This window comes from Diadema antillarum, unplaced genomic scaffold, assembly GCF_040938485.1.
Source record: "Diadema antillarum isolate AM-2024a unplaced genomic scaffold, OU_Dant_1.0 seq00000525_RagTag, whole genome shotgun sequence".
Taxonomy (NCBI): domain Eukaryota; kingdom Metazoa; phylum Echinodermata; class Echinoidea; order Diadematoida; family Diadematidae; genus Diadema; species Diadema antillarum.
In genome coordinates, this window is record NW_027271477.1 from 218,064 (window position 1) to 229,699 (window position 11,636).

Here is an 11,636-nt window from a genome sequence, read left to right on the forward strand (position 1 = left end):
TAATATTTGGAAGATTTCTTTCCCCTGATTATATTTTTCCGTTCTTGTGTATATAATGCCGTTTAGACATTTAAAAACAAATGTATGAATTTGCGATGTTTTTAACATTTTCATGCGCTGCAATTTTTATGTCGCTTAGGGATATACACATCCATGAAACAATACAATACGCTGCATAGTTTGTGCATGTGTATGTGTATGTGTGGTGATGTTTGTTTGTTTGTGTGTGATTGTGTATAAACATCAAATTACGCCCGGTCATTTCATCTATGACTTGTATTGAATTAACCTACATATATTATGTTTTTATGAGGTAGATTGTATATCAGGCTTTTATTGTAGCCTGAGCGTTAATCCGAGGACGCCGTAAATCAACAATAGATATAGACAACAGGCGCACACTCCTCACCTATAGCTACTGTCACAGGGACAAGTAGTGACGCATGTTACGCAATGACGTTTGTCATTGATATGGTGAAGCTTTGTCATGTCTACGTACTGAGAAAACTATAGCCGAAAAGTTGCATTACGGAACTTAAGTACGTCAGACATTTTAAACGAGTTTTATTTTCTTTGTTCGGGGTAAAAGCCGCTGTACAGACTTGTTAATGACATGGTTGAGGAATGTCATTTTCCCTGTGTTCGATGCAGACTTCAGATGGCAAATAAGACATTACTTATGACCTAGCTAGGAGTGTTGAGCCATTTTTGCAGTTTAAAATAACGCTCTCATCGTCACATTGAGATACTGCCCTCACAAACACCTAAAGGCAACACACACACACACACACACACACACACACGCAATCAAGTATCACTTACGGTGACGTAAAGCGACACCAGGTGATCGAAATCAAACTATGTTAACATGCACGTGGTGTAAATATCGAACAATGACAAGTGCAGTAGGCCTACGTTTGCAAAATGAGTTTTACTATTTAAGGAATAAACAGTGTTCACCATTTTATCATCTAGCATCTGCATCTAGAATCTACAGATTCCTTATACATAGTAATGTTTATAATAATTGATATGAAGTACCCATCCACGTGTAAAAATTTACAGAACTGGTTTTCAGCTTCTTTTGGTAACTGATAAAGAAAATGCTGCGCGATGACCACAACGAGTATTAGACAGTTTAAATATCCATCCATGATTTTATACATAAAGGCGGGAGGGGGAGGGAAGCAGGGGCATGCTAGTCCCCCCCCCCCCCCAAAAAAAAAAAAAAAGGAAAAAGAAAAAAAGAAAAGAAAATATATATACATATATATATATATATATATATATATATATATATATTATATATATATATATATATATATATATATATATATATATCTATATATACATGTATATATCCAACATACATAAATATACCACTTTTTGTCAGTGCCTATACTGAATTAACTGCCATGGCACCTCGCCTTTAAAGGTTATTTTCTTTTGAATACAGTCAACCCTGCCTTAATCCAATCTTAGTCTTGGATTGAGGTTGAAGAAATTACTTCGACTTAGAAAAATTTCGACTTATGAGGGGTTAGAATCAATAGAGAATAAAGAGAAGAGGACTTGAAAAGACCTTCGACTTAGGCGATTATTCGACTTATGCGAGGTCGACTTAAGCAAGGTTGACTGTATTCCTCTATTTGTTTGCTGGTTTTTCATCCCTAAGGGGCACGTGACATAGTGTAAAGATAACAATATTGGAAATCCACCAACGAAAGGACGCATCATAATTTATGCCGAAATACAATGCAATTGGACTCTTTAAAAAGTGAGAAAAAAAAGCTCCATGTCAAAAAGTACCTTTCTTGAGGGAACAATGGTATTTGATAATGATAACATGATAATAATCATAATAATAATTAGCATTTTTACCGCGCTTAATTAATAGTTTCTAAGCGCCTTACACATATGATTATATCAAAACATAATCTTACATATCATTCAACATATTTAGTAACAAACTCTATAATAATTTACATTACTTAATACGCAGCTTAAGTATTTTAATAAACTTCTAATAAAGTCTTTATAGGTCCGTATGTAAGCTATCTCAAATCAGAAATCTCTTAGACAATAAACCTTGAGGTAATACTTTAGGATGAAGGTAAGTCTGGGAAGAAGATGTTAGAATGTTGACTCGGATGATTATGACATAGTAATCAATCCCGAAGATTCGTTATTCCGAAACACACAAAATCCGTATAGCTATGTTCGTTAATTCAGCCATTTTGTAATCTTTCTTTGATAATATGCATTATTTCTGTATCATGTACGTGTCCATATTTGATGTGAAATGGAGAATAAATGAACAATGAACAAGCAAACAAATGTGAACGTTTGTGCAATTCCGAAGGTTCGTTGATCCGAAAACAATAAGAAGGTGCATATAATAACGAACTTTATTTCGTTTCCGGATAAACGAACCTTCGGAATAGCGAACTGTTTTTTCTCCTGATTAACGAACCTTCGGAATAACGAATTGTAACATTGATTTATATATCTGTTTGGTGTTTTTTTTTTTCTGCGTTGCACGTTAGTACTTCTCTTGACAACCGTTTTACTCAATGCGAAAAACGAGAGAAAGGCACTGAAAGGAATCCGTCTTACTCGTCATGCTCGTATTATTCTGTATTCCTATAGGTTGAACACAAGCTGAACACAAGAAGTGTTCATCGATTCGTTAGTTGTTGTTCATTGCACTAAACCATTGAGTAAGAAAAATCATATGAGACTTAAGCCGTTTATGTATAATAAATTATGCTAATCTTTTGTAGATTTCAATTGTTAATCATTAATGACACACAACGTGTCTCATTTTGGAATGAACCTCCACATAATGTCCTGATTGATACATGTACTTTCTCAAAATGTATATAACTTCATTACCAGTGCTCTACAGGCGTCTTCCAACGTCTCTGATGTTAAAGCTTTCCTTGTCCCAACTTAGGATTATGCTGTATATAATGACAGCGAATGAAATTCAGGCGTGGTTTCTTTGAAATTAGCAAAATATTCTATTTACACTTTTCACAATTTGTTATTAATACATTAATTTCCCCCAAAGTACTTAAGCACATGAGGTTTCCTACCTGTATACATTCACGTAAATCAACAGCATAACCAGACAGAGAATCTTGTTACCTTACATTTACACGCTCACTTCAAAATGTGCATAATTGCACATCAAGATATTCCAGAACTTTTCATCCAAACGTTTCAACGATGAGTGCCCGGTAACCACACCTTTTGTTCAGCAAGATACGAACATGCCAATTTATGTTGTTCGTGACTGAGAGTACCTGTACTATAGTTCCTATATATACATGCCTCCATCATATTTCACACCAGTGCATTGTCCGTATGATTATTGAGCTCTGACGGATTGGCCGTCTGTACTGTGTTGTCAAGTGTGTTGGTAGGTGTGTCTACCTGTGTGCTCGTTGGGCCGATGCGGTTTAGGAACACCATTACCCCTGGGGGGCAGCCCAGCGCCTCAACCACGCCCTGTCGGAAGTATTTGTTCTTATAAACATAGATGAAGGGATTGAGACACGAGTTGCAGAGGGCGAACATAACGGAGACGTGGTAGTAGGGTTGTGCGAAGTCGACTTTGGCACCGAGATTGTAGGCAAAGAAGATGAACTGGTTTGGTGCCCAACAGATCATGTAGGTGACTAGGACAACAAACAATGTTTTCTGGATCTCATTCGTCGCTTTCAGCTGCCAGGCGTTTTCATCCCTTTTGGACTTGTGACCTGTGTGACATAAAATTATAGAATTAAAATGCTTCATTAGATATGAGTTTCCTTTCCTTCTGTTTCTGTGTGTGTGTTTGTGTGTGTCTGTGTTAAGTTCTCTTTATGTTTATTTGTTTGTTTGTTTGTTTGTTTGTTTGTTTGTTTGTTTTGTTTGTTTTTCTACTGAAGGGGAAAAGTTGTATGTTGAGTCTTGGTTTTCTATAATTAACCTAAACTTTTGGAAATGTCCTTCATCGAGTGACGCATGCTAATCATTTCAGAATCAAACCTGCTCATCGGTAAAAACAGATTTCCCTAGCCCCCTCTCTCAGGAATTCCCTCAGGTTTGCAGAGAGCCCTGTGTATAGGCGGAGTAAATCTCTCACATCCCTTCACGATATCAGTAGAAATCGGAATTTCACATGAGACTTGATGTCTATGGATGTGAAGGTGATGTTAGGCGTGACAGATTTATCCATTAACCCTTGTAATATGCGCTTTTGGTGCTGTCTGGCCCAGAAAATAAATAGTATTTGATTTACGCACTGCCCAATGTCCCCGGTACAGGAGGTGTTAAATACGTTTCCTTGTTGATATGGAGATAATAAAATAGTCCAGGAGGGCTAAAAAGTTTGGGGAAAAAACTACGTTTCGTTGCCTGTATTCTTGGTTTTCATTTATCTGTATTTATTCGGGGTTTTTTCCTATGTTGACAGAAGGAAACACCTTTTATGACGTAATCAAAGGTCAGACGGAAATGTGGGCGAGGTATCACCTTGTAGTCTTACTGGTAACCATGGATGACAGGAAGTTAATTAGGTTAGCATCATATTCATACCAGCCATTTCGTCCATGGGGAATTTGAGATGGAAATGGAATCATGAAATTTGATGTGCATTCTTTTGTAAGTCTCGCCAGATCCTGCTGATGGACTGCAGTTTCCCAAAGCAGAAGGCCCTTTCTATGAATAGATGGATGGCCAAATAAGCAAACAACAATTAATTACATGTACTTCAGCGATGCAAACCATTTTCTTGGATTTGTGGTCAAACTTAGGACCTGTCATTTTGAAGAAAAAAGCGACTCGCACACATAACGACCCTTCCTTTGATCTCACAGTTAGTGTTCGTGTGTGAGATAATCAACTAGTTCCGTCAATCAACAGAACGAATGCACGGTTCATCCTCACTGCTACTTTGATTATCGTTTGAAGTGACGGCATATAGCAAATAATGTTTTAAATGTTTTCTCAATGACAAGTCAGGGGAATGTTTGTTTTTTAATATGGAATTTTGAGAAAACTTTTCTTAATTTTGTCTTGATGTATTATAATATTATGCTCCGATGCATTATGAATAACATCACCTAAAGAGATGATACATGGGATTAATCAAAACTCTGAAGGTATTTTAACTTCTCCATATTTTCCAATTTTCAATAAGCTTTTATCGATTGTTCCACTAACCCATATTAACGAATTCACATATCCGTAGATATGTTTGGATGAACTCTCCCTACGGGTAATCGATGAAGGGGGAATTGACTTTAAAACGAGAATATAATTCAAATTCGTGTTGGGTTTTTGGATGACTTGACATACATGTTATGATTTTAGAGATAGTTGGTAGTGACGTCATGGAAGTTCATTTTCAGACTGATTTTCATCATCCCGTCAGTGACGTACCTGCTGCACGATTTTGTCGTTTGTCTTTCCGCATTGCATCCATCTGTTTCTTGAGCGAGATGATCATCTTACGATGACAGTATAACGTGATCGCTACTGGCACAACGTAAACCGCCGAGAAGGTGTACACACCTACAATCCGTTGTGCAGCAACCGACGCGTATCCTGTAAATACACACGCCCCATCCACGGCATCGTACACTAAGAAGAAGTAGACGTTGGAGGCGAAGCCGATTACCCATGTGGCAGCCATCATCAGAACGCACCATTTCATGCGAAAGAAGATCTTGAACTTAATCGGATGGACGACGGCGAAGTAGCGCTCGATGGTGACCGTCACCAGACTGTAGACCGAGGCGAAGATGGTGCACCAGAGGGGGAACTTGGAGGAGTACAGTCGGCAGACGATCTCGCCTCCGATGTTGTCTGCCAAGTCTGGTGGGCGCGGGAACAAATTGAAAGGGATGATCCAGAATGACGTTAAGAGGTCAGTGACCGCAAGGTGGATGATGAAATGACTAGTGCGCGTGCGCAGAGTGGCGTTACGGATGAGGGCTAAACAGACAATAAAGTTTCCAAGGATACCAATGATGGCAATAAATCCATACACCGTACGAACCACCGCCATGTTCTCGATGGTACCGACACCCCAGCCCTGATCATCGTCTGGACTGGACGTGGTCGAATGTAAAGTCGTGTTCGTCGATGTCAGTATCATCGTGGATGCAAACGTCGACATGTCGCTGTCACTAACACTGGTCATTTCATCCATGGTTGTTGGCTGATAATTTCAGGAAGTCTTAATGTCCCCCACTCAGGAAAAAAAAAAGTGTTTCACTTTAGCTGCATCGCACAACGGCAATACATGTTTTAAAGATTGATTTCCACTTCCCAATTAGGCACGTCGATTCTGCAATAAATGTTGTCGAGTTAAACGTGAGATATGTGTCTGGCTGATAGTATGCGGCGATCGTCGAATATAGCTAAAGACACATAATTTCAAATAAAGAAAGCCACATGTCTACCAAAGATACGTGCTGAACGTCTAAACACTCCCACGATCTTATACCCACATTCTCATGCTTGAGTCAAGAGTTCAGTGGTTTAACAAATATGCTGCATCCGTGCCGTAGCGGCATAGTGAGACGAGCAAGAGAGAAGAGGGGATGACAATGCGTCAAGTCGATTGCACACTTTGTCTCTCAGTCTCCTTTCAAGCTTACAAGATGTCTGGCGGTGATGATACGACGATACCAAACACTGAAGGATTTCTGTACAGAACAACAAGAAAATACAGTCTGTAGCCATTTTTTTTTAATCTCTCGAAGATGCACAGTGAAAACCTTTGTAAGATTCTTCTTCTTCTTCTTCTTCTTCTTTTTTTTTGGGGGGGGGGGGTCTTGCTTGGTTTTAGATTTTACAATAGATAGACTGATGTGGACTAGTGGTCCACTAGCCCAGTGGTGCTAATGTTTATGATGGCTATGAAAGATACTTTAATCTGAAGTCGATGCTGCTACCATATCGATGGTCCTAACGATGCTTGTTTTAGACGAAAGTGATGGTAGATCAGAGGGTGATATTGGGAGTGGTAATAGTATAGCGATGATGATGGTGAAGTGACAGTGACGCTATCTTTGATGTGTAAAATGTGGATTGATGCTGCTGCTTGTGGAGTTCGCGGCGATTGTGAATCTAATATTATCTTTATACTCTAAAACGAGGAATGTTAGCGTGCATTTTAATTTCGCGAATTTCGCGAGAGCCAAGATTCGCGAAATTAAAATGCACGCGAAAGTTCTTGTCTACACTATCCTTTATGCATTGAATATTAGAGGCAACTGGCGAAAAGTTCATGCTGCGAAAATATCTTGTTTTACAGATAGTCCTGGTTATAACATGGGCGATCAAAAACAATAGCATACTTTCGATAGCATCAATTAAAACAAACACAATATTTACTAAGTACCATACAGCGAATGTTCAGCCTATATATAGTTGTTCAGACCAGGGACTTCTCACCTCCCTGTTGAGAATGTGTCGACTTCACCGTCACGCATCCTACCAAGGAGGTACCTCCCTGATCCTACCCGGCAAGGCTTCGATCGATTCACAGACTTACCTAACTTCCCATGTACAGAACACGTCCTGTGAAGCTGGGATACTCTTCGCTTTAAGAATTCGTCATGGAGTGGAAACTTTGACAGGGGTGCTACCGGGGTCCTCTGGATTGACCTTTATTCTGTAATAATCATATCGAAGAAGAGCAAAAGACGAGGATAATAAGTGGCCATCTTGACATTTTCGTATATAGAAATAGAAGGCAACTTAATCATATTCGTTTTCACTATAATGAGGCAGGAATTTTTACCAAATTGGTCAGTAAAGCTTTCCAACATGTTCAACAATGTTTCACCTGTAGAGCTTCAGGAAAGGTGATGAAATCTGAAACATACAAATAATGCCACAATGATCTTAATTAATCACATCATTCCACCTTGCACATAACATTTGCGGTTCAACTCACGATCCAAGAGGAATATTATTGAAATGACTAATTTAAATCGCTCCCCTGACATCACAGTCCTGTGCATAGAACGAAGATGTGACTTCGTCCAACACAAGTTATTAAGTCTTTTGTCTGAACATGCGCTTACGCATATAACACTTTGTATCAGTACCCGTTAAAATACAAAGTGAAACCTAATACAAGTATGTACATCTGAGGGGCTTGGACAACCTTGAAGTAACATACTGGAACATGGACTCCAGCTCTCCCCCACACGAAGTCATGATCAATAATTGTCATAAACAAGATATGACGCTTCACGGAAAAGGAAAAATGCAACTTGATCTGCGAAAGAGAAAATGTTTTGGGGGAAAAATGTACAACATTTTCCACAAATAACAATAACGTCATATCCTAGACGAATCCGTCAAATTTGAATATTTTATCTATCGTCTGAAAACAAATATTTTGAAGATGAAGACACAAATAGTGAATTGAATTGAATTGAATTTATTTTCCATTTCCATATCAGCATGAACAACATGAACAAAAACAAAAGACATGATACATATCATTAACACACAAGTAAAAATACAAATTACATATAGACAATGGCAAAAAAAGATAAAGACAATATGAATGGCAAATGGATGGATCTCCAGAAAGTAATAGAATAACTTATAACTTGAAGATCCAACAACAATCATATGAAGTATAAGTGTCATTGACATGCATATCAAGACAAATAGTGGTAATTGGTTGGTATCAATATCAATATTATTATAGAATCAAATGATCATCAAATCTATTGCAGTGATAAGTAGAAATAGATATATAGGGCCTACCCTTTATGCGCTCCTGACAATGGTGGTTCCAAGCACCGTACAACAGTTTGAAAAACACAACCATTTGACAACATGAGCGAAAGAAAGACTGGGTAGCCTATTCAATGCACCGCGCATCTCATCTAGGTGCCTGTAAAATAAACTGTTTGCCTTTCATTTCCGCCGATAGTCATCTACAGAGTAAACATCCTGGGTGTTGGTAGAAATTGTTCAAAGCGAGAAGAGAGCTGCAAAATACCATAAATTAACGATGAACAGTGGGTCCGAATACTATTAGTATAGAGTAATGTCCTTTGACAAAAAAAGATCGGTAAGAGAGTAGAATGACGGATAAATCTCCAGTGATGCCATGCTCAATGTAGGGAGACTCATTTTGTGAGTGTCCGAAAGTGAGCGCCCATTTCGGGCTTTGGAAGCAAGTAATAGAAATCTCGAATTCTCATGGGAATTAGGGTGATTCAGCGAAGAGACCAATCAGCCTCAGCGATATGCGCATGTTCATTTCAGTCAAGTTTGAGCTAAAAGTCCAGGAATACATAACATCGATTTAGTGCCGTAGTCTCAATAATTTACTAGGTTATATCAATTGCTATATCTTTAAGAGACAAGTACCTACCATTGGTATATTACTTGAGCTTGTATTTGACATTGATATTCATCGACATTTTCTTATCATTAAGACTCAAAATCAGGTTAAATGTTGCCTCTTAATGACCGTACTAAATATTGTAAGTTCCATTGTCGTAATCATATTGTTATGTCAAACTGAGTTTTGTATGCCTGTAGTTAACCGGGCGACGCCGAAGACACGAAGAGAGCCAACTTTGTGAATAAAGTGTGACAGATTGTGGGAGCCGGGCGCCTTTGAATGTTCTTTACAGATAAATGGCGCTGTATTAATGCTGTTCATCATCACCATCATCACCACCATCATCAGCAGTAGCAGCTGCAGTAGCAGCAGCTATTAGATATGAGGAGAGGGTTTTTACGATAAATGTATACACATTGTACACGAGAGTAATTTGCCTGAATTGAAACAAAGCGTAGAGTACGATGAACCTTTTAACTTTAAGTTGCACAATCTATTGAGTCTTACAGAGATATCCCATTGCCATGTGATTTATGCAAATAAATCGCCTGACCAAAAACAGGGAAACCTTTTTTTTCTGCGAAGAGGAGAGGAAACCGTTGCCTTAGGATGTTGCGAGCAGAAATCAGAAGAGCGAAGAGATTCCCGGTCGAATGGCAGGGCTACCCAGAGTAGAGATTGTTGAGAACTTCCCTTGCATGCATGCTAACAGCTATAAAGAGTAATTGCTGCGTATACATTCAAGGGATGCAACGAACTTTTGCTTCATTGAAATGATTGAGAGATCAAGGGTAAGTTGATCGTTGCCAGATGGGTGGTGAAACGGAAGAGCCTTTCTACCCTGCTTACCTTCTGCCCCGGGATCTACCACCAGGACGTATAGTCTGGGTGCCAAAGCCACTTTTTGGGCCTAACCTTGTTTTACCGTCCATCCAATGTTTTTTGATGGTTTTACCCTATTTCGAGGGTGCTGAATCCGAATCTGGATGATGCAACTCTTGCATCCTTGAGGGTTTTGAGATATTCAAGATGGCCGCCAAAATGGCCGCCCAAACCGGAAATTCTCACGTATTTCATTCTCAATGGTGAAAAATTGAAAACACTTGATGGTTTTACCCTATTTCGAGGGTGCTGAATCCGAATCTGGATGATGCAACTCTTGCATCCTTGAGGATTTTGAGATATTCAAGATGGCCGCCAAAATGGGCACCAAAACTGGAAATTCCCATGTATTTCCTTTTGAATCGGGAGAAATTGAAAACAATTGATGGTTTTACCCTATTTCGATGGTGCTGAATCCGAATCTGTATGATGCAACTCTTGCATCCTTGAGGGTTATGAGATATTCAAGATGGCCGCCAAAGTGGCCGCCGAAATAACCGCCAATTAAAACCAGAAATCCCGATGTATTTCCTTCTAAATGGTGCATGAGAAATTCAAAATGATTGATGGTTTTACCCTGTTTGAATGGTGCTGAATCCGAATCTGGATGATGCAACTCCTGCATCCTCGAGGATACTGAGATATTCAAGATGGCCGCCAAAATGGCCGCCAAAACCGGAAATTCTCACGTATTTCCTTTTAAATGGTGAGAAATTGAAAACAATTCACGGTTTTACTCTGTTTGGAGGGTGCTGAATCCGAATCTGGATGATACAACTCCTGCATCCTCGAGGATTTTGAGATATTCAAGATGGCAGCCAAAATGGCCGCCAAAACCGGAAATTCTCACGTATTTCATTCTCAATGGTTCAAAATTGAGAACAATTGATGGTTCTATTCTATTCCGATTTCAAAATGGCCGCCAAAACCGGAAATTTCCACGTATTTCAATTTTAATATTTCGCAATTGAGAACAATTTTATTGATGATTCCACCCTATTTTGATCACTGTGCTGAATGCGAATTTGGACGAAACCACCCTTGCATCATTGAGAGTTTGGAGATATTCAAGATAGCCGCCAAAATGTTCGCCAGAATGGTGAGAAATTGATAACATTTGATGGTTTTACCCTATTTCAGGTTTTCGTCAATGGCAAAATCTAAACCCAACCATACTCTGCTGATAAACGAATGCATGTTGTACATCCCAGTTTGAACTTGCTGTACAGTGAAACCAGCTTTACCGGATATCTTGGAGTTTGTAAGATACAGCTGTGCCAGGAATGAATCCTGCAAGACTACAGATGCGGTTGAATATTTGAAAGATTACACTGTTTCATCTACATATCATGGATATGTTTTGAACACTAACAATCAGCGG

General features: G+C 39.0%; 1 protein-coding gene across 1 annotated transcript; it reads right to left on the reverse strand.

The window, feature by feature from the left end:
- Positions 1–3,348: 3,348 nt before the first annotated feature.
- On the reverse strand, positions 3,349–6,202 carry LOC139734415 (allatostatin-A receptor-like). Its single transcript, XM_071645201.1, has 2 exons — positions 5,431–6,202; positions 3,349–3,764 (listed from the first exon to the last, which is right to left on the reverse strand). The coding sequence occupies exons 1-2, from the start codon at positions 6,200–6,202 to the stop codon at positions 3,349–3,351; spliced, it is 1,188 nt and encodes a 395-aa protein (XP_071501302.1).
- Positions 6,203–11,636: the final 5,434 nt, after the last annotated feature.